This window comes from Opisthocomus hoazin, chromosome 21 (assembly GCF_030867145.1).
Source record: "Opisthocomus hoazin isolate bOpiHoa1 chromosome 21, bOpiHoa1.hap1, whole genome shotgun sequence".
Lineage (NCBI taxonomy): Eukaryota > Metazoa > Chordata > Aves > Opisthocomiformes > Opisthocomidae > Opisthocomus > Opisthocomus hoazin.
This window is the reverse complement of record NC_134434.1, coordinates 1,268,256-1,291,640: the sequence shown is the minus strand read 5'-3', so window position 1 is coordinate 1,291,640 and position 23,385 is coordinate 1,268,256. Positions and strand designations below refer to the sequence as shown.

General features: G+C 41.7%; 1 protein-coding gene across 4 annotated transcripts in view; it reads right to left on the bottom strand.

The window, feature by feature from the left end:
* CA10 (carbonic anhydrase 10) overlaps positions 1 to 3,379 on the bottom strand; it is a 206,399-nt gene extending 203,020 nt beyond the window's left edge. For 3 of the 4 annotated variants that reach the window (XM_075441361.1, XM_075441364.1, XM_075441363.1), the window contains exons 1-2: positions 3,119 to 3,379; positions 1,990 to 2,466 (exon numbers count right to left, since the gene is read on the bottom strand). In XM_075441361.1, the coding sequence (XP_075297476.1) occupies positions 1,990 to 2,050 (61 nt within the window). In that variant the 5' untranslated portion in view covers positions 2,051 to 2,466; positions 3,119 to 3,379. Of the gene's footprint in view, positions 1 to 1,989; positions 2,467 to 2,551; positions 2,657 to 3,118 lie in introns of those variants that run through there. The other variant, XM_075441362.1, reaches the window with a different exon arrangement.
* Between the last annotated feature and the right edge of the window lie 20,006 nt (positions 3,380 to 23,385).

The following is a 23,385-nucleotide window of genomic DNA, read 5'->3' as shown; positions in this document are numbered from 1 at the left end:
AAAAAAAAAAGAACGCCTAGATGCATGCACACGTCCTCTATGTGGTTAAAATTAACTATTCGAAATCACAGCTTTAACCATGCAGCAAAAGCATCCCACCATTCATTTATTCACTTTATTCCCCAAAAAAAGAACATAAAAAAGGGAAAAACAGAGACGGATATCAGTCTGTTCTTAGTGCTAGAGGGAGATGGCGAGCAACGAGAGCCCCTGCAGGGCTGATCCCACTATCAGTTTCAGAAGCCTGGGTTCCCATGTCTGAAGATGAGGAAGGGAGGGGGGAAGATTAGGAAACGCTGGCAGCTAAATGCGTGGCATAAGGACCTGCACAGAATGGGACAGCTTCTTTCTGTCTCAGGATATTACCGTCAGAGTGGCCAAGAAAGCGATGAGCTTCATTTTTCCTTTCTCACTGTGATAGTTTAACAAGTGCCTAATTTGAAGGGAACTGGACAGGTGGCATATCATGCTGAGCTAAATAGATAAGTGTGAGATTTAAATGACAAGAGGCAGCAGGTTTTGCTGTTCTAAAGAGTGCAAAGAGTGAATTATTCTGATGGTACCAATGGGCACAAGTGGAAGGTCAGCCTGGGGTGCTGCCAGTGTCACCCGGGCGCCTGGTAGCAGATGGTACCAGTCTGTAGGGATAAAAGCAGGGCTGACGTACCCCGCAGGCCCACAGCAACACTGTTTGCTCAGGAACAAAAAAGTTTTGGGGCGGGTGCAGGCAATACAAGTTAACATAGATGCTGCCACCCCAAATGTTAGTGTAATCGTCGCCAGCCCAAGAGCTGCGAGGGTGGATCCGTCAGGAAGCGCTGCAGAAGGCGCAGTGGGCGCAGGCACTGCCGAGGTGAGATACTGCAGGGGCTGCTGGCTGGCTGGGGGCTGGGAGCTGGCCCGGGCCAGTCTCGGCAGGGTCCCACAGCAGCTTTGGAGCTCCCACTCCCTGAGCACTGCCAGGCTGGACACTGAGATGTCCACCAGGACCCCCTACCTCCCCCCTGCAGTGCCTCGCCTGTGTTGCTTGCATTCCCATTTCCAGACTTACGCAACAACTCGAGGGCAGAAGCAGCCTGCAGAGAAGAGGAACAGCAGGCGACACAGGCAGCCAGGATCCCCATGGGGCTCCCTGAAGTGTCCCAAACTAGAAAACTGGCCACCTCCCCCTCCTGCCTCCTGCAACATAATTATTCCAGCATGACTGACATGACAAATTAACAAGGCAGCCAGGGCTTTTGCAGTAGAAGGGAGTGTTTTCCCCCAGAATAAATTGCTCAAATCCTTTACGCTAGACACCCAGCCGTGCCTATTCATTAATTGGACAAGCTCTGGTGACAACTGAAATTACCCAACTTCTACATACTGGAGGGGAGAGAGATCTTTGCAAGCTTAAAATGAGAAGCCTAAAGCTGCAATACCAGCCACCACGCAGTTCTCTGAACAGGGCTTTCTTTTTTTTTTTTTTTAAATTCATTTTCAGAGCACAGCTACAGTAAAGCTCCGTTCAAAAGCAGAGGCACGTTCTTCAGTGTCATTCCTCCCTTTGCAGACCCTGAACTGTGGCACCAGGACATGACAGCTCTGCCAATGAACTGCAAACCTTTTAAGATCTGCAGATCAGCAGAGTTTAAGAACTTCAGGAGCTATGAAATTCTGGGATCACTGCAATGTTGCGATTAATTATCACAATCAGGTACATTAGGAATTGTAAGCATCTGCTTCATCAGAACACTGTGGTTATTTATTGCAACCAATGTATCGTAGTTACAACACAGGTATTGGAATTAAGGGGAGGGGGACCAATGTCTGTTGATAACTCTCACAACCCACTCACGATACATTGTTCATAAATTTTTCAACTATTATTTCGATTTAATTTTAACTGTTCTTCTTGCCCCTTGCTAAGGGGAAGCCTGGGAACCCTGGATGGTATTTCTTCTCCCTTTCCCCCCTCCCCCCCCCGCCCTTTCTGTGCTAGCTGCGTACCTGAAATGCAGACGATGAAATTCGCTTGCAGAAGAAAAAGCACCTCCCAAACAATTTCCATCCTCCGATTCTCATGCCAAGTGCATCCCTCGGCGAAAAAAAATAACAAAGATCAATATCGCAGTTTGAATGATCCCAGCAAATTTCCTTTCGGACTTGCAGCCTGTATTCCCCAGATGTGCTGACAACACATGTCCGAGCTCTCTCTCCGCACGGCTCAAGCGAGATCCCGTCCCTTCCTTCGCCCTCCAAAATAGACCACGAAGCCAAATGCCAGCACCGGGCTCTTCCTCCACGAGCGAGAAAAAAATCCACCAGATTTCCCAACCAGACATAGACAACAAACCCCAACTGGTCCGGTCCGGAGCGTCTCTATTCCAGGGCGGGCAGGTGCCGGCGAACCCCGAACTCCGCGCGTCTCAGCGGGGCAGCGCCGGCATGCCCGGGGCAGGGGGGGGGGGGGCTCCTCTCTTGCTGCTACAAAACGAGCGGAAAGAGATTAACAGCCGCTGCAACGCATTCACCCCCACACACCCCCCCCCCCCCCCGCACGCTCCCGCACCTCCCCGGCGCGCAGCACGCAGCAGCCGGCTCTCCCCAGCCCTGCCGGGGCTGCTGCAGTCCCCGCCGAGCCGCGGCGGCTTTCCGCCCGGCGACTGCAGGGGTCGGGCTTGCCCCGCGCACGGAGCGGCGCTGCCCCGGCGGGGATGGCCCCGCCGCCCCCCCCCGGCCCCCGCCGCTCCGGCCCCGCAGCGCCGAAGCGCGCCGGGAGCGGGGCTGGGGGCTGTGTGACGTTGGTGCTCGTCCCCCAGAGCTGAACCGCAGGAGCCCGCAGCCTGCAAGCAGCCGGGGCTGGGGCGCATCGCCGGCCGCCTCCGCTAAGAACGCCAGGGCTTTAAAACTTACTGAAACAGGGACGGAAAGAGAAACAAACACCAACTTCTCGCGGCTGTGGTGGTGGGAAGGGCGGCAAGAGGAGAGCGCCAAGAGTTAGCGGAGTGCTTGCGCTGCAATGCCTGTCTCACAGCATTCCCCAGTCCACAGGACTTCTGCATAGATTTTGCACCTCTCTGCCCCCCCCCCCCCAAAAAAAAAAGCAGTGTCAGTTTCGGGGCAATCTCTTACTTACCCCCAAATCCTCCTGCCTTTTTTTTTTTTTTTTCAGCTCATCGGCTTTGCCGCTCCTGCCCGCAGTCCCAGAAACTGATCGAGGTCAAGCTCCGAGCCGCTGGTGCAGCCACCCGCCAGCCCCTTCGCTGTGAGGCGGTACCCGGCCGCGCCGGATTGCCCCCCTCCGCCCCTAACGCCGACTACTTCGCCATTTCCCCGAGTAGGAGCCCGTGCTGCGGGGTGCCGCGGGCCGGCGGGCGGCAGCGCCGGGCACGGCGGGGGCTCGGCGCGGCGGCGCGCACGGGCGGGGGAGCGCACGGGCGCGGAGGCGGTGCCTGGGCGGGCGGCGGCGGGGCCGCACCGCGGCACGGGGGTCTGCGGCTGGGACCGGGCCGGCGAGAGCCGGGGGGGTGCAAGGCAGAGGGGGAAAAACCTCCCTCCCGCGCGGCCGGCTGGGCTGTCTGTCCTCTCAGGCACATTCCAGGAGCTGCTGCTCACTTTGTTTAAAATGTGGGTCCGGTTTTATTATCCTCCCCTCCCCCCCCCAAAAAAAAAGAGGTGCACCTGCGCGGGGACAGGTCGGGTTTCCCTTTCTGCGCAACGAGAAGCCGGGCGCAGAAAGGCAGCGTTGGCAGAGCCGAGGGGCTGCGGGCTGGGGAGCAGCGCGGGTAGGTGGGCAGGGGGCTGCCCCGGTCTGCCGTGAAGGAAGGGAGGGGGCAGGGGCTTCGGGCTGCAAACGAAAATCCGGGCTCGGGGCAGGTGTGAAAAGGTGATCCTGCAACTGCTTCGACTGCGGATGCCTTCACTGATCACTGTAAGGCAGAGGGAAGGGGGAGGGAGAGAGATGCTCTGGGTTTCAAACTGATATCCCAGCTCTTGGCAGGTATGCAGAGGTCATATTACAAATACTCCAGCGGGGGATGCATGCATAATAGATTGAACATAGGTTGGTTTATAAACAGTTCTCCAGCCCAGGGCATACTTGTGAAATGCACCTTTGTCTGGATTCTGGCAAAATGAGGACGCCTGGATCTCTGAATGGGGAAGGAGATGATCTTTAAGAGAAGAAACCACAGGCTAGGTTGTTATTTTCATCAGCTCTGAGAAATGTGTAGGAGTCATAGGTTTCAAGCCATCCTGATGGTATTTAATTGTGGTAGATCAGATTTGTTGAGTGCTTCAAAGCAACTGGATGGGACAAAATCGTTAGAATTTGAAAGGAAGAATTGGACTGCAGGCACTTAGTAGTCAATGTGATTCTTGTATTCGTTTTGCTAGTTCTCAGGGTAGTGTAAGTGCTTTTTGCACTGCTGCAGTCTCTGCTGATGTTTAGTCCAATGCTTCTCATGGGTTATAAAGAGACTCAGGATTTTAACAAACTAATTGCCATTATCTGCCCAGTAAGAACAGCGACGCCAGACACGAGGCACAGTCATTCAAGGCTTTAGGGACAATGTCTTTACTTAAAGAATTCCCATATTTTATGATAGATTTTCATTAAACGGTGGGACTGTACAGCAAGAGGGGATTCTTTCCTTGACTGGACTGCAGAATGCAGAGTGTCATTTGAATACTTGTGTTTAGGCAATTGAGAATTACGCCTCGGGCAGAATGAAATGCATAGGATTTAGGGAACTAAGGCAGCCACAGGGTGAACAGGCATTTGTCAGGCATCTCATTATATAGATACACCTTTGGACACTGAACGAGTTGTCCAGAAGCACCAAACTAGTATGGATTTTTAAAGAGGTTGAAATATGATTTGCATCTGCTTCTTGAAAAGTTAATGAAACAAGGACTGCAAGGAGCCCTTCTAAATCATTCCTTTATGATCATGTTGTCAAATGAGCGCTCAGATCAGTGGAAGAAACAATTATTATTGAACCTGAGACCTTGTTTGCTGAGTGTTCTGTGTTTTCAGAGTCATGCAAAATAGGATATGCAGTTCTTTTCTTTATGCCTTTTTAAAATTCAGGTTAATATCTCCTACTCTGGTATTACAAAAGGCAAGAGTGGCATCCTCTATGTAGATGTATTATCCAGATAGATAGAGCCTCTGTCTAGATGTATCTAGATGTATTTCAGCACGATTTAGGAAATGCTCAGTAGATGTTTCCATTGATGTTTACTAAACTCCTTTACTCAAACAGATGAATGTTTTCCATGGATTTGACAGTAAATTCTCTTTTGGGGTTTCCCAACTAATGTCTTACAATAATATCCCAATCCAGAACATAATAAACCTCCAAAGAGACCATTATCTTTTATACTCATATTTACCTAGACATCCTTGTTCCTAAACTAGTCTCTTTGAAATTATGGCATTGCATGTGGGAGAATGAATGTCTCAAGCGAGTGAGTGAGATGACCTGTCGTAAAAAGGTGTGTTGTCCATTAAGCCAGCAAAGAACTGATCTGGCGACAAGAGAACGACAAAGCCTAAGCAGCAAGCTCGTGTTTAATTCCTGTTGATGTCAGTGGAACTTTAATATGAGTTTAATGGCAGGAAAACAACTAGCTATTTCATGCTGGCTGCCAGCAGATAGCTAAAACTCCCAAACATACTAACTTCTGTGCAGCTTTTTAGTATGGTATGTTTATCATACTCATGCAAACCTTCTTTCAGTGGCCTGTGATAAATAGGTAGTTTGTGATTTGGACTGAAAAATCTGTGAGGGATCAGTGGCAAACAAAGTTTTCTTCACTTGGAAAATACAGCAGTGAGCTCAGAAAACATGCATTTTTTTTAATCTAGATACATGATAAGGAGTTCATTCTGTTGTCATTTACTTGCTGTGATGTTATTTGACTGGCAGTGGCCTTAAAGCTTGGTTTTGAAGTCATTATGGCCATATTGGCTGCTGCAGTTCCACAGGAAAGCTTAATTCAATAAAGTTGAATGGATGTCAATACGGGCCTATTCCAAAGCCCACTGAGATCAATTTGAATATTTCTGCAGACTCCAGTGAGCTTTGGATCAGTCTTGCACTGTAGATTTTGGCACAGTATATTTGATCCCAAGGGAAATGGTCTAATATAGTAGGGTGTATTTGGGGTAGAAGCAGAACATGATTCTCCTGTGTACATTGGTGTAGTTTTAAGTTCAAAACAGACAAAAATGCCGGCTGCAGCATCAGTTTTTTGTTGTATGAGTTTCCATTCAAAACTCCTTCTGTAACTCACTAAAATGAAGGGGTTTGACATTTCCTGCATTTATTTGAGTTCCATTCGTATTTATACAGTTGGCTAAACTTCTGAAACTTAATTTTGCCAGCCTCTAAGCTGTACTGAAGTCATTGGACTACTCATGTGCCTAGAGGTAAAAATAACTGCAAAGTGGTTTTAAGACAGGTCTCTGAAGTGTGTTTGTATATTTTAGTTGTAAGGATTTTACTATCTCGAAGCTGTGGCCAGGATTTCTGCCAGAGTTGAAGAGTACCTATTGTACTAATTATAAGCTGGACACCTAGTTACTTCAGGGCAGATTTACAGAGAAAGACTTTTTTGCTTAGCTATGCAAACAGAGTTCAAAAAGTACTTGCAAAATCCACATGCTTAAAGGTTTTTTTACCAACAAAACAAATTCCAATTCAGTAAAGTAGAGTTAGTGTTCGTACCTTCTCAGAGGAGCCACTCATTTGACTCAAAATTAGCTTGGATCAGAAAAGATCAGTTGTAGAAATTGTTTTGAACTGGGCAACCTCTGACCAAACTGGGTTGAGCTGTGGCTTACCCTGTGTCGACGGAAGAGGTTGCTGCCATTCATCACTACTGCGCTGCTGAAGGTTCCCACTGACGTGGTACAGCAGCTTGCCTGTGCACTCCGTAGCTCATTTCTGTCAAAACAAGTCAGATCAGCAAAGGCCTGCTGTTGGAGTTGTCTGAAGCTTCTGGCATGTTTCCAGCAATTAAGCTGGCAGAGCTGGAGCAGTTCCTGCTCTTACTTGTTTTCCCCTGTCCCAGGGGCTGCTGGCCCCATGGCAGGGATGATGGAAGAACTTGTGAGTCAGCTTCCGAATTGCCACTGGGAGCAGCCCAGGATGTAAGCACAAACCAAAATCAATGTTAAATCAAAACGAAAGAAAAGGCCAGTGCTGCAGTTCACTCAGGTGGAAGAAAGCTCAAGAGTCTCCAAATCCAAACAGGGATTTGAAGATCATCCAAAACCAGCAGTCTGTTAGTGTCCAGCTCAGGGAACTTTACCAATCCGTTTACCAGAACTGGACCCTAACCACTACTGAAATGCAAGTGGTTGGTTGCAATAAATTGTCATAGTGATAGCATTGAACTGTTGTAAAGCATTTGCTGTTGTAAATCGCATCAATATGACACTGTTTCTCCTTCTCTCAAGTTTATTCTATATTTACACTTATATTCCAGGTAGAACTTACACTGGCAGTTTTTTATTGCAATTAACTGAAATGTTCGTAGAAGACAAAAAGGACTTTTGTGTTTACTCTGTACATTCAAATGTCTTTCCATGCAAGTTCAAAGTGACTTTAGATGAGGCAGTAAAATATCATAATAAATTACAAAAACATACCAGACAAATTCTGTGCATTCTCTGCAAACATTTGAAGCTATGATCAAGAATTACATACACATTTCTTTTAAAAGAAGAAGTAGAAATTTGTCTACTCAAACCTTTGGTACTTACTGATTTCCTATATGAGGGACTCTAATCTCAGGGAATAAGTATGGGATTAGGAAAGAATTTATAGTCCTGATTCTGCCAGCACTGACTATGAGGCTTCTGACAAACTGTGTCTTATTACCTTGCATTTATTAAATGGGCTACAATTCCACAAGCAATTCAGTAAGACCAGGTTAATAATTTGCAGTAAGAAAGGCACTTGATTTTCGCCACTTCAAGAGTAAGAATAGCTCCCAAGTGCCCCGGCTCCTTTGGGGCTGTATAACACCACTGGACAGCAAGTGGTGAGGCAACGCAGGACTCAGCCAGCTTCCCATCCTCCCTTGCTCAGCTCTATCGATGTGTGGGGCGTGCTGCGTTCGTGGTCCAAGGCAACCAGGGACTGTGGGGCTCAAAGGCTCCGCTTTAGCATTGTTGGGATTTCACCATTGTCAGCAGTCTGCTGCCCATAACAATTTCACAGAATCACAGAATGTTAGGGGTTGGAAGGGACCTCTGTGGGTCATCCAGTCCAATCCCCCTGCTGAGGCACGGTCACCCAGAGCAGGGGGCACAGGACCTTGTCCAGGCGGGTCTGGAATATCTCCAGAGAAGGAGACTCCACAGCCTCCCTGGGCAGCCTGGGCCAGGGCTCCGTCACCCTCAGAGGGAAGAAGTTTCCTATTTGTCTGTGCCTGAACTCAATCCCCATAGCCATGTGTCTCATTTTAAGCTTTTAGGTAGCCTCACTCAAATTACAAAGATGCTTAAGTACCTTCTTGGTTCAGAGATTAAGCAAGTTAATATTAGAAAGCCACTAGCAACAGGTGAGTTGCTGAGAATGTAACTATAAATACTGAGTGATAATACTGCCATTTAATTTCTAGTACTTCTGTTCCATATATTGTTACTGCCATGCTTTCTTGTATTTTCTGAGAATATCTTCAGTGCTTATAAATAGTCCTGACCTCAGTAAGGAAACTGATAAAAAATTTAACACACCATTGTAAGAATACAGCCTCTAAGAATCCATCAGTGCAATGGACATTAAGGTAATACTTTTGTGGTATTTATGGTCTTTATCAAAACTGAGATGGAATTTACATGTTACTGGCAGAGATAATGATGCAATTTATTTGAAGTTAAAAACACCCCCAACAAAGGAACAAGGAAGATGACTGGCAGTTAACTATTAAGTCAATCAATGTGTTTTTCCTGTGAGTCAGTCTATTCATTATCATAAGGACTTATTTTCAGTCCAAATCCCTTTTTCATGTCTGAACTCCAGCAAACAGTGTTAAGACATCAAGTATTTGTGAAATAACATTCTTCTAATTCAAAAAGACATATATAAACTGCAGTGATTTAGTTCTTCTGGAAGTGAGAAATTAGTCACAAAAGTGTTTAAAACGTCATGCTATCTTGCATTTCCTCAATAAACCTCAATAGGTTCTTTGGGAGTCTTCACAGCTTTGCGCCCCCAGAATTAGGTTTTTCTGAGTAGGCATGTAGAGTGGGAAAACTGATTTTTTTGCTAGTATCAAAGTCACCAGATAAAATTGACTTCAGGTGGTGCAGTGATTACAGTTCTTGTAATATTCTTATTTCTCACAGCCAGGGAGTTTATTAGTGAACCTGCCTGTTAAAAATCATTAAAAAGATAAAAGGACAGGATTTGGAGGGAGGGTTGTTTTTGTAATAACTGACTGCGGTGTAGTCCAGGAGTGGTGGATGATGAGAAGGGACAGTCTTTTAATCCAGCTCTCTGGACTGATGGAAGTTGTGCCAGGCTCCTAGTGTTCCAGCAGGGCCACTCTGGGAAACGGACATGTTTGGTCCCTGCTGATGGCCTCTTCTGTGTCCCCTTCCGTTTATCTGCACACCTGGCCTAACAACCACAGGTGGGCTGGTTTAGCACACTGCTTGCAATTAGACCTTGCCCCAGAATCCATGCAAGACCTTTTTCTGACACATTCAATGCAACTTTGCTTGGTAAAAAGGAGACAAAGTTGCTGTCATGTACCTCAGCATGTCAGGCTGTGTTTCAGACTTTTTCTAAACCCACTTGCAGTAGCAACAAAGCAGGAAAGAGAACTTTCTGCTTTCTGGTTTTCTGCCTCCATCCTTCTCTCTTGCAAGTTCAAATTAATTAAAAGATCAAAAGAAATATATATTTTTTGATATTAAGGTTCTTTGTCATCTCATTCTAAAAGAAAAGAACCCACATCTTGAAAATTATTCTAATATGGATCTTATTGGTTCCTCATTACAGATTTTGACAGCTAACTGTCACCTGGTGCCTGTTTAATATAATTTCTTATGCCACATAGAGTAACGGTGATTGCAATATCAGGTTAGCATTATGTATGTGTGAGTGAAGGCAGCTATGCTGTACAGTTTTTGGTGATGCTGTTCTCCGAGTGGATGGAGTTGGAAACACATGTTCCCACTAGGATGTGATAGGTTTCTGCCTGCAGAGCACTGTTCTTGTTGTGTTAAGGTTTGCCACCGGGGCATTTGGTAGGAAAGAGGTGAACTCTGAGCGTACGTTGCTGCCTGCGTGACTGCCCAGTCAGAAGTGCAGGGACTCAGTACAAGTTGTTCTCTCCCGAGCTTTGTGCTTGAACTTAAAGGATGTATGTCTAGGAAAAAACTCATCTTCCCTGGCTTCTTTGTCTGTGGATACAGTTTAGGTTTGTGCACACATGGACAATGAGCCACAAGCTGGTTAAAATTGTTGCCTGTTTCCATTCACTATTTTTCTGTCTTAATGCGTGAACCATTTTGCTTTTTCTGGGAAACATGTTGTTGTATTTTTCTGCAATTATGAGTAGCAGTTAAGAAGGAAGAGGAAGCACGCATAGTAAGTAGTATTGTTCTTGTCTCTCCCCCTAGATTTTTTATGTTTTGTAATCAAGTTTTTCTTTAAACAAGTCTTTATTCTGCAAGAAATTACCTCACTTCTCCAGTATTGTTTTAGGCAAAATCGGTTAATATGAGATTTTGAAACCAGGGATTAATATGCTTATTTTAGCATTAGATGTTGTTCCCTGCAACTTCTCACATGTTGCAAATGTCCATAAAGCATCAGTTATGAGCCTGAGCCTGTTCCATCAATGTGAATGGGAGTTTCACCCTTTGATTTTTAACACATTTCCTTTGGAACTAAGCCTCAATTCATCCTTTCGCCAGCTGGATAACTTTCATCACAAAAGTAATTCAGCAAATGGAATTATTCATGTGCTTAAAACAGACCATGCACTCAGGTTTTTTGTAGGAGGCTTCCAGAGGCACAGTGTCTCAGACAGCAGTACAGTTTATAGTCAACAGACTGCAATAGCCGCAGTCTGAATGGCACTTCCTCAGCTACAGTGTGAACTTTTGTGTTCGTTTGCAACAGTTCAGAAAAAAACAACCCTCTCCTAACCCCCTCCTCTAAATCTTCCAAATTCCAAGAAGAAATGCTTGTACTGATGCCCAGTTTTAAATTGATTTCATATCCCTCAGTTTTCCTCTGTAAAATGGGGATACTTCTCACAGGAATGCAAAAATATAACAGCTAATGCTTGCAGGAAGCTCTGAAGATAAATACCATGTAAGTCCTAAGAAAAGCTGTTACTCAAAAAAAGGCCACGATGGCTGATCTGCAAGTGCTATCAGTAGATTTATGGGACATGTGAAACAACGCTTTGTATTTTTCTTGAAAGAGAGTGGAGGAATTGGCATGTAACACAATTCAAAAGGATGAGAACAAGCCCTCAGACAGAAAATAAGGCTCTTCTGACTTTTAGAAATCTTTATAAACGTCATTTAGTGTCATTTTCAAATACCTTGAAGGGATCATAAAACTTTGCTCTTCTCTGATCATTGTACCACTTAGAAGAGGAAAGGTATGAACAGCCATAACCCAGGCACATTTTTAACAATACTCAGGACCAAAGGGGATTGTAAGATGGAAGCTTTGATAACAAAAACATAAAGATGTCATTGTCAACTATCCCAAAATATACACGCTTGTTGTAAATGTCACATAAGCCTACAGCTAAGTGATGGATCCGAATTTGCCGTTTTCAAAGTGCTTCTGTTGATGAATACTTTAACTCCTTCATGAACAAGTTATTGTGTCCCACAATTTGCTTTCTCTCTTTGTTCTTGATATCGCTAAACCAAAAAAACTCATTTAATATGAGTCAGGTGAAAATACAGGCTAGAATTTCAGTTCTACTCTGCATAGAGAAAATCCTCACTGGGAAAGTGGAAAAAACATGCATAACATTGCAAATCACTTTATTAGCAATAGGATGAAATTTTTCCTCTTCATTAAAATAATAAAAGTGGTAATAAGTGGTAAGCTAAACTAAATATTGGAAATGTAAGGACAAACTTGTGCCCCAGTAGAGGTCTTCATTCAGCAAAGTAATTAAGCATGTGATTAAAATTAAGCATTTGATTGTAATCATCTTGGTTCAGCTCAGCACACAATAGAGCACTGTGCTGGGGAAAAAAAAAAAGCGTATGACACTATTAAGAATATTAGGTATGTCAGGATAGATTTTGACCTCTTAGGCCCTGACCTTGTGATCACGCATATTTGCTTGTGTCTGCCACCAAGGGAAACTGCTTCTGACAGCGACGTTCATGGTTGCAGAGTCAGGCCCTTCCGGGAGCTGGAGGTCTCAGAGGTTTGAATGCTTGAGGAATGCCATCTTCTGGTGCGACAATCCCCGCTGCACGCAGTCTCTCACTGTGTGATACGGAGTGCATGCTGCTTGTTTTTCTGTGTGATTAGGTAGGGACAGGAAGTGATTTTTTGTATCTATCCACACTATTTCTGGACTTTGCTATTACTTCATCACTCAGTCATCTCTTCTGCACTTACCTTAACCAAAACCAAGAGCCACCTATCCACTCTTCTTGTATAGTTTGCTCAGATAAATTCACGTATTTTTTGGCAGAACCATTGGCAGCTTTTTTGAGTTTAGAGTTTACACTATTTAAGTGACCTGCTACTGAGTGGAATCAAAATAATAATTTCTCAGTAGAGCTGCAGATGCAGAATACAGGAACCATATATTGCCAAAATTTATGAAGTGCATTAGGTGTTTGGAAAGAAACTTCAACACGTATTAAAATCTGTAATCCCGGTAAATTAAAAGATGATTTGAAAATTACAGGCTGGTGGGTAGCCTAACTCAACTGTTAAAAATCTGTTCTACAAATTGCAAGTCATTAATAATTAGTATTACAAAGCCTATTACATCTTTGATTGGGGAGAAATGGACTGAGGCTAGTATTACATTATTCAATTAGATTTAATTCCATTTGGTATGTGTTTTACTTTTTTCAAATGCAATCTGTAAAAGGATCATGGTAGCAACCGTCCAAAATGTTAATTAATTTGTGTATAGAGCAAATAGCACACATAATAATTTCATCGTATACTGCAGCTCTGTTGACTGGCAGTGGAAGTGCTGTTAGACTCACTATGGTTAATTAGATTTCTTTATGCATCGTACAGTAGCATTACAGACAATCATTTATAGATGAGTTTATTAAAATTTCTATATTCATATGGTGAAAGTACGTTGAACTCTGTTTCTTTAATGTTTATGATATCACCTTTGCATACTTTGCCTCTTCACTATGAAAATGTAAAACGTCTCTAGGAAAATGTAAAGTGAAGTAAAATCCTAAGTCAAAGCAGCCTCATGGATCAGAGTGGCCTGCTAACTGGTAAAGAGGTTACTAAAAGCCTTGTCTTTTCTAGGTTTTTATCTTCTGCTAGCTAACTGGAATCGCATACATTCCCAATTTGTAAATATTAGTCATACCTATCTGAGCAGCTGAGAAGTTCAATATTTATTTCCCAATTTGTTGCATTTTCCACCACATTTCATTCAATCTGTTAGCACTGCAATAAATCTATCTTTGCATTTATTTCCCAGTTTTTCTCATCTGTTTCTTCTGTTTGCTGTACACTCATAAGGAATTCCTTGGTATTACAGTCTCGCCATTGTGTGAATTTCTTTCTCTTTCTGAAACACTGCTTGCCACCATGAAGAATGTGGCAATATGTGTATTTATATGGCAATGTTGCTATATGAAATACCATGTAGAACGTATTCTGTATTGCTTGCATATTATACAGAAATCATCCATTTTTGAACTCTGATCACTAGACAAGTCCCTTTATCAATGTAAACGTCAATGAAAAAGTAAACGTTGAGATTAGGAGGGATATCTTTAAGGTATCGAGCAGAGAGTTCTCCTTGAAAATTCTGCCTGCAACTGCTGTCCTGTCTGAGCTGAACAGTTCAGACACATAAAACAAAAAGGAATTGACCAACAAATTTAAGTTGCATCTATTTGTTTGAGTCATTTTCCCATGTGCAAAGCATTCTTACGTAAACTCGCTTGTTACTTTCCCCCAGAGATCTAGGAGCTTGTGTAGTGGTTGGTAATTTATGGATGTAGTCAGGCATTACTTAGAAATCACAGTATTATGGGGAAAGCTATGTAACAATTGAACTGAGCTGTGATGACAAGAATTGGTAAGGAAGGGGACAACTGCAGGATCCAGGCAAGGAGGTAGCTTGTTGCTATTCTAGCCACGCATATTAATAGTGCTACAGTAAGCGAAGCATTTCTGTATTTTGTCTGTTAGGGGGAAAAAAAAAGGCAATAGAGGATTTAGTAACCATAATAGAACCATTTTTCAGTATGATTCATGCATCCAAATCCTTTGGCTCCTGTTCAGCTCTCCTGTCTTTCTTTTGTCCCACATATTAAATGTTTCATGCATGGCGTGGTTCAGCAAACTGTGAAGTCATCCTTGTAGACAGTCTTCTGAAAGAGAATTGGTAACGTATTTTTATTACTAGATTTGTTTTAAAGAGTTGAAACATGTAGCAAATCTTTTGAACTTAAGTCCTCTACTCTGTTAGATGATAAATGTCTACACCAGTATAGCACAGTAGAGCACCACAGCCTTGATGCTCAGAAGTCGTTCAAGATGACCGATCTCCTAAGTGGAATAGGAAATTCTAGAATTAACGTGCTAATTCCTTACAAATTCCTATTAGCCTAAGAAGGAATGACCAGGAGTTCAAACTCCTGTTGAAATGTCTACAATGAAGACCATTGTTCATGATTTTTCTGCACTGAGAAACAGTTTAGTTGTGAGAACAGTGTTCAGGACACACCACAAACTGGATTCATACAGACACTTCAGCACTTAAATCTTACTGGGTAAGGGAGCTGGCTCGCTGTGGCTACTAAAGCTCACACCCCTTTTTCACTCAGCATCAAAACCCAGCTTTCCAGAAATTCAAATCTGAATCCAATGTACCATCTTCCTGCCTTAGACTAGATGTTGTTATAATGTTATAGCACAAGTACAGAGATTGGTCCTTTATTATTTTGCATATGCAAATACAGCCTTACACACACAAAATGCACTTGGAAAAGAGGGTATTTTTTACTACCTACTTAAGATGTAGTTGTAAAATATATATACTATGTGTAGAAGTTATATTCACTTTGAGATAAATCTGAATAGAATTTTTTTTTTGATTTGCCAATTCCTAACCAGATTACTTCATAGACATGCTTTCAGGGATGGTGTAGTATTAAAAGATGTACCTACAAATTCATATAGCATTTCCATACTTTAATGTACTATGAGACCTAAGGCCAATTAGAATAAGAAACTACTAATATGTGAAAAACAGAGAGATTTCGGTGATGTTCCATGAGCCTAGATCTGTTTGCTTGCTCATAAAATGGAACATATATAGATATTTTTACAAAAATAGGGTATCAGAACTCTCCTTCTGAAAGTGTTGTGCGCTCTTAGCTCTAGCTATGTGGACAGCTGCATCTTAGAAGACAACTCCAGGTGTGGAGGAAATTCATGCCCAGAAAGCAGCTAGCAAGTGTTGGAAAAGGGAACCTGTAGTGAACTGGGACACGGCAAAAAGATTTTTATCTCTTCATACAGTATGAGGTTAACCTTAATACTCCATTTTACCCTGAAATCTCTTTTAAACAGCTCAGATTTTAATTTTAATCTGAAATATTCATTTATATTTGGGGGCACACTTTCAAAAAGTCAAATATTACATAGGGACAACTGGAACAACTGGTGTGGAACTGCCTACATACAGAAGCTGCAGAAGGGGAGTGCCACTACAATATTTTCTGGCATGATAATTAATTACCCTATTCTTTAGCAGAATTGTCAGATATGAGCCCTTAGAAGCTGCAGGGAACAAAGCTTTCACATGCATTATATTTTCATCAAAAAATACGTTTATATGAATATGCCTTGTAGAATTCATTCCTGAATCTGAGTCCTGTTTCCTGCAGACATTTAAATCACAGTTGCTACTAATAGGCTTCTAGCACAGGGTCTTATTCTTCTTTAGAAAGCAATGGCAAATAGGATGGAAAAGAACTCTGATTTTTTTCATAAAATATCCCAGATTTGCAGAACCAACCGGACTTTTCCTACCATGGCATTTTTGCTCTGCTTGTTTGAAGGCAGTCCTTTCACCTATGCTTTATTTCCTCTGTCTGCATCGAAGTCTCTCTGGGTGACAGGAACTAGATGATCTTTAAGGTTCCTTCCAACCCAACCAATTCTATGATTCCATAATGATTTTATGTACAAAGTGCTGAAATTGGAAGTTCCATTGCTTTGAGCTGTATGTCCCTGACAGCTTTGAGCTGTATGTCCCACACCAAATGCTTGGTGTACGTCCTGTCTTCTGGCATCGTTAGTTCTTACTCATGAACTTTTCCTGTGAAAATAGAGATAAACTGTGTTCGTATGGGCTTCTTTGTATGAACCTGCAGGGGGGAGGACAAAAGCAAGGAATATTACCAGAAAGGAGAATCAAATCAGTTCAAGAACTATGAGATGTCACAGTAGCTGAGTTAAGAACATCTCCACCATGCAGTGAGTATGGAGTTGCTGTTGATTAAAATAAAATTAAATAAAGTACTGAGAACAGACCTGTAGTCAGAGCAGAACCACAAGCACATCTGAAAGGATGAAAATGGCAGAAGGTCAAAACACATTGGCTTTCATTCCCCTGTCACTCAGTATGTGACTTGAATTAAGAGCTTACTCTTCAACCCTAACATTCTCCTATGTTATTGAAGATGCAATACTCCAAGACGACTGAGTATAGTATCAAGCAATAGAAGTAACGCACAAAAGCACAGGAGAGAACTGAGATATATAGACAGAATTGAAGATAAAACACAACCCTATTAAAGTCACTGTATTAAAAAATAAGTAGACCTGATTTTCTTCTGCATCGGAGCTTTCTTACGCCACTTTGTCAGAATAATGGGGCCATGAAGTGTGCATAACTGTAATTTCTCCTACTGCAAAGGTCCTTTAAGCTGACAGACTGGTATAAATGGAGCATTGTGTAAATGAGAATTGAGTTCAGTGTGGAGTAGATTGCATGTTCTTCTGAATTCCAAATGCATTCTAAAATTTTAAGTAAGAAAAGTGGCAGGGATATCTCCCTCTATGGAAAGCATGCATATGTAAGAGTCAACATTTTATGTGCAGGAGAATTTCATTGGGCTGCACTGTACATTTTTACCCCTCATACAGGTATGGTCATCTGTGCAAATGTGGTGAAAGTGCTGCAAAATTGTGCTGTTAAAATTTTGCACCAACTCTGTTCAGCTAGGACTGCAAAAGAGACTCACACTGTGATATCTTACATGGTATAGATCAATTCAGGGGAATGTCCCAAGATGCTAGAGGAAACTAAGCAAAGAAAGGAGAAACATAGTCCCAAAATAACGTTAATCCTTTTGTCTTGCAAAGGGTGTATGGCTACTATTCCAACTGATTCATCCAACAGTTGTACTGAGACTAAAGGATGCTTTAAAGAGGGATTCTCTCTACAATTACTTTCTAGATTGAAAGGCTGGCCTTCTGTGGCAGCAATTCTTAGGTATCAGAAGCATCAAATACTGTGTGGAGTACGTTCTCTATTTACATAATAAATAGATGGCCAGCCTAGAAAGATGCTTTTAAAATCATAAGATTTCTCTAGGGGTAGGATGAGGTCAGAGGAGCTGGGGATGTAATATGAGTTTCTAACAAGGAAATTGAAAAACAAGTGAGAGAAACTGCCTTTCAAGGTTGTCCTTTATTATTTCCCTTTCTTCGCTGAAATTCATATCAGGACAAGACCCACACAACACTTTGACAATCTCGTAAGTCTGCTACAGCATGAAATGTACTGCTCTACTCAGGTGAATTGTACCTACCGTGTCTGTATAGGTTAATGAAATCTGATCCTCCATTCCTGATAAAATCCATTAAGCAGTGACCAGCTGATTCATTTGGAATCTGAGCTCTGCTGTATCTCCGCTTCTGTGCCATCTGTCAGTCAACAAGGTTTCTCAGGGAAGGTTTTCCATTTATCAGGTTGACTTCTGCAGCCCTGCTGCCTTTGGATCACTTTGGAAAAGAATTGCTTTAAAATGCAATGATAAGGAATATCTCTGGGACCTGCCTGTCTCTTTATTTTGGATTGTTTTATTCTGGGAGCAGGCTCCCTAGAGTGTATTTGATAAATTTAAACAGGGTTATACTAATTATATACTGTGTTGTTGGGAAATATTTGCTGGCTAGCTAGAGCTCTTCTAGCCTTGCTGTCTTCTCAGTCTAAGTATATGAATTGCTGCCCTAGAATATTTAACTGCAAACTTCACTAGGTAAATTATCGTGATAAAAATACATCTGGGGATCCAGACTTCTGGCCAAATACAAACTTCTATGAGAAGAGTTAACTAGCTCTGGTAGTGTTTATGGAATTTTGTGAAATGACTGCTGAGCCAAGATTCACCCACCAAAATGCTGGTTCTGCAAAGCACTTAATTGTGATCTTAAGTTCTTTAGCCTGAGGCTAAACAAGTTTTAAATGGAAACAACCTTGACTGCCACATATAAATTGTTAAGCTATATAGAGAAACATTCATTATTATATTTTCATTCAGAAAATTCGGTGGAATTAGTCAAGAGAAATAAACCTGCGGTCATTGACAGGCCTAGAGGATAAACCTTGATTAGAAATGTCCTCCAAGGCACATCTTCTGGTACTAGCCTAATTTTAAAAGAGGAGGGTTTGTGCTACTGAGAAATGTGTGTTCTTAACAACAAAAGTGAAACTGAATCACATCCTGCAAAGAAGTAGTCCTACCTAGTTAGAAATATATTACACAATTGTGGTGTCTCAAAAGGCAGTGTTCATCTGCAAAACAGAGACAGCAGGAACAAGGACCGATACTTGAAAGTACTTCTGTGAGGGGGGAAAAAAAAAGGAAGTGATAAAGAAAATCCAGTCACTTTTTCTCTTTCTGCTGGAGAAATAGTGATGCTGTGATCTCTGACCTTTTATTAACAAGCTAGTCACTTCCAGAGGACAGTGATTCATTGCAGGCCACCTTATCTGCATTTGAACAGACTCACCCCCAAGGCATTCTTTTGTCATATACTGTAACTACAGATGGCAATAGATTCCCTGTACTAGCGGAAATAGATTTATAAAGTTTAAAGTGCTACTTTATCCTATCTGCAATATGAAAGAACCTTTAATGAGATTTAGAAAATTATGGATAAAGCCTAGTTTGACTTTTGTAATAAAAGGTACATTGACATCTCTAACCAATGTGTATTGTTGCAGTGTAAGCCTGTAGAGAAGAAAGGGTGCCTTATTTGAATTATGAATTGATAAAAGGAGTATGATACTGTATTCGAAAGTGGTACAAAGGCTGGAATTTTCCATAGGAATACGAAAGAATACAATGTCTTTCTTGATCTGCCCAACTGTATTTTGCAAATCAAATTGCATAAAAATTCCTGCTTTAAATTAAACATTGGACAGTCGATGAGAGGTAAGAAATATTCTTTATACAGAATGGGTAAACGGTTCCACCTGATTACCCTTTCAGACAAAGTTTGGTATATGCCCTTACTAACCATGATTCTTTGAATTATCACAATGAGAAGTAATCAAGAGACTGAGACACTGTTCATTTAAAAATCTTCTTAGGAAATGCGCAGTATCAACATACAATCCTTTCCAATATAAGCAAAACAAATAATTGTGTCTGTGTGGTTGCAATTTGAAGGGGAACTTCTAATCTTGTAATATAGGGTTACTTTCTTTTATTTTTATGACATTTGTCTAGTGCCTTAAATTCTGGATGACTTTCATTCCCACCTATGCCTGTATATATTGCTTCAGAATTAAGTGTTGGATATAAACACAAATGCCCAGTGATCCTATCTGCAGCTAACAGCTTTGCTATTTCCCAATCCTGATTTACAAATAATCAGAATGTATGTAAATTACATAAATGCCATTGCTGTTTCTTCCTTAGTACAGGCTATTTTCCCTTTGTTCCTAGTCACAGCTGGTTAATTGTCACTATACAATCTGGACGATTCACTTCAAACTCTCCACATGTAATTAGGGTTTCTAGTACAGTCATATTAAATATTTTATCAGACATAAGTTATACATGCATGCTTTTAATGCTTGTGACCTATGATGCATTGTCATTAGCTGCAACTAAACTGAAAGACCTGGGAGTATCTCATTACTTGAAGGTCCAGGTGTGCTTCCACACTCTCTTACTTGCTTTCCACTCCATGACCTTGTTTTCATCAGGGGAAAATGCAGACACACAAATAGAGCAAGAGCCATGACTGACTTCAGAAATTTTCCAGTTTGGCTATGGGAAGAATACTTCTTGTTGTGAAGTGTGCCTTTTTTGTCATTAAGACGTGGTGCCTAGAGAACGGATATGACATGTTATCAGCCAGGAAGACAGGCCAGCAGCATGCCACTTTCTCTACATTGTCCCCTCTCACACTTCACTTTCCTGTAGGTACTTCACTAGTGGTTGCTCAGATTCAAAGGAGCTTGGTAATGAGCAAAATCTGTAAAAAATATTTTGTGATCATTGTATCTCGGATTCAGTACGTGTCCCAGTAATCCAACTACAAGGTCAGTTTGTAGACTTTGACTTTCAACAAAGCTATGAAGGATTGAAATGCAACTACCCTAACATCCTTTTTCTTATTCTAATCCCCTTACCACTTGTCAAAGAATATCCTCTTACAGGACACATTTCCAGCATCTGCAGGACTTACTTTCTGTGACTTTTTCCATGCCACGTAGACTAATGTAACATCTGTGGACCTGATTGATTTGACGAGCTTAATTTTTATTGTCTGCTATACCTGTCAGGCTTTTTAGCATTCTGTTTTGATGATTCACATATTGTCATAATACAATACCAAATTCTGAAATTTACTAGGTAAATTTATGTCATGCAAGTGGCAATCACTCAGTGTGAAGTCCGTTTAAAGTCGTATAAGAAGTGTACTGGGAATTTTCCTAATTAAGAGAAAATCTCTGCCAACAGAAAGCTGCTGAAAGTAGCTGTTTGCACCTACCCCTTCACCTACTTCTAATACGTATGTAAGGAGATAGCTTGTGTCTGGAGGTCTTCTGCAGGGGACAAGGCATGAGAGCATAGGATAGTCCTAATAGAGCAATAATCTGACTTTCTTACTGGCAGCATGTAAAGCTTTTTCCATGTAGACAGCTGAGAATGTGGGAGGTGCAGTTTACTCTACTACCAACTCTTCTCCAGCTCCAAATATCTGCCCTGTTTACTCTTCTTCTGTTCTGCTCATTGTAATATATTCCTTTTTGGTTTTGAGTCTATGTTTTGATTTAGTGGTCTCCTTGGGCACCTTCTGCCCTTGTGAGTAATCCTTATTCATAAAGAGCTCAGTTACAGGCAATAGGACCTTAAATCTAATTTTTTGGCATCTCTACTTGTACTTATGAAGAACTATTCTTGTGAATAAAGTTTTAACTTGTGGTAAACAATGGTAAATAACGCCAACAGCTACAGTCTGGTTCCAGCTATATCAGCCCAAATGAGCTGAAAACTCAGCCCTCTGTCAGATGTGTCAGTTTTCTAATGTGGAAAACTAAATAATTCCATGATATTTGGAAACATTTCTTCCCCTAGCAGATTATGGATTTTCAAGGTGATGTTTAATTAGTCTTATTATTTGTTAAGGAACTATGGAGAGATATCATGGAACTGCTAAAGAAGGATAAATGTGGATCTCAGAAACTACCTGGTAGCTGGGAAGCAGATAAAACAAACCCTCCCTGCTTTATCTTTGTACGACAAAATGCTTTCATCCCATTTGCACTGCATACCCGATGTCAATATAGCACTATTCAGGTAACAGGGGACACTGCAGCTAACAAAGAATGCGACTGGAAGATCATAAGGAGTACACATATTCCTTATTGTTGTTTGAAAAATATTAATTAAAACTGTTGTTTATGGTAACTTTTGATGTGACATAATACAGAAGCACATTGTCATTAGGCTATAGCCCTTTTCTTTAACTATATATATATATATATATAGAGAGAGAGATAGATAGATAGATAGATAGATAATTAGATAGATATTTGATAATTTGTGTTTTCTACCTCTCCTACTAGTAAGATAGAGGGTTTGGTTCTGGTAATTACTGGCTGCCTTCTCTCCATTTTTGGCCTTCTGAAGTCTGCCAAGTTCAGGTGACAAGCAACTGAAGAATGGAACAAGCTATGTTATTATATTAACAACATAGATCATGAAGCTGTCTAGGAGAGAGGAAATGTAACAGACAGGTTTGTTTTTTCTTAGGTTTTTTTTTCTTCTGGTGTAGATTGTTCTCCCATTTCCAAGAAATAGACACAAGAATGAAGCCCCGAAATCTGCCATTTCGTCATAACTTCCCATAACCTTTCACTGCTCTTAGGCCATTAATATCACATTTAAGAAAGGAGTCTCATTAGCAGGATGGTGTGATAGACAATTAATACACTCCAGAATTCTTATTTTTTTAAGGATTATTGGGTGGTGTGATATATCGTATTTTAGCATGCTTATTTTCCTCTGGCCTACCCTTCTTTCCATGCATAGCTTCCCGTTCAGGGCAAATGCTTAGGTGCAAGAAAGCGATGGTACAGCACTGTTGGACAGCTGTTCAGCCCTTCCCCTTCTCCTTAGTTCTGCATCCCACTTCAGGGGAACATGCCATGTAAATGGAGGGTCTTCTCTTCACAATTATTTTAAAGATGTTCACAGACTGCATGTAAGCACTTATAGGGCTTTGTAATTTAAGAGTAGCAGCATTACTTCAGTAGTATTTTTAAAAGTTTTCAGATGGGTGTCTTGAAAAGGAGAACTGATTTCGTTCCTAACTCTGTTATGGCCTTGGTGTGTGACCTTGGGCAAACCACTTAACACCTGTGTTCCCCTATTCCCTGCTGTGTAAAATATTGCTGATGCTTATCTAGATTAAAGAAGAGCAGTGAGGCGATGTTCATTAATTATTGTTGGAGAGTGTTCTGAAATCCAGTCCAATGAAAGTGTAGGATACAATGCTTTGCCCTTCTAGAATACATTCATCTGAGGAGGGTAAAGCATTATATCTTCCACTTTTACATGAAAAGAAAGAAAACTAAAACACCACTTGGAAGCCTTATTTTAATTGGCTTTGTTTTTTGTTTTGGTTTGTTGTTTTTTTTTCT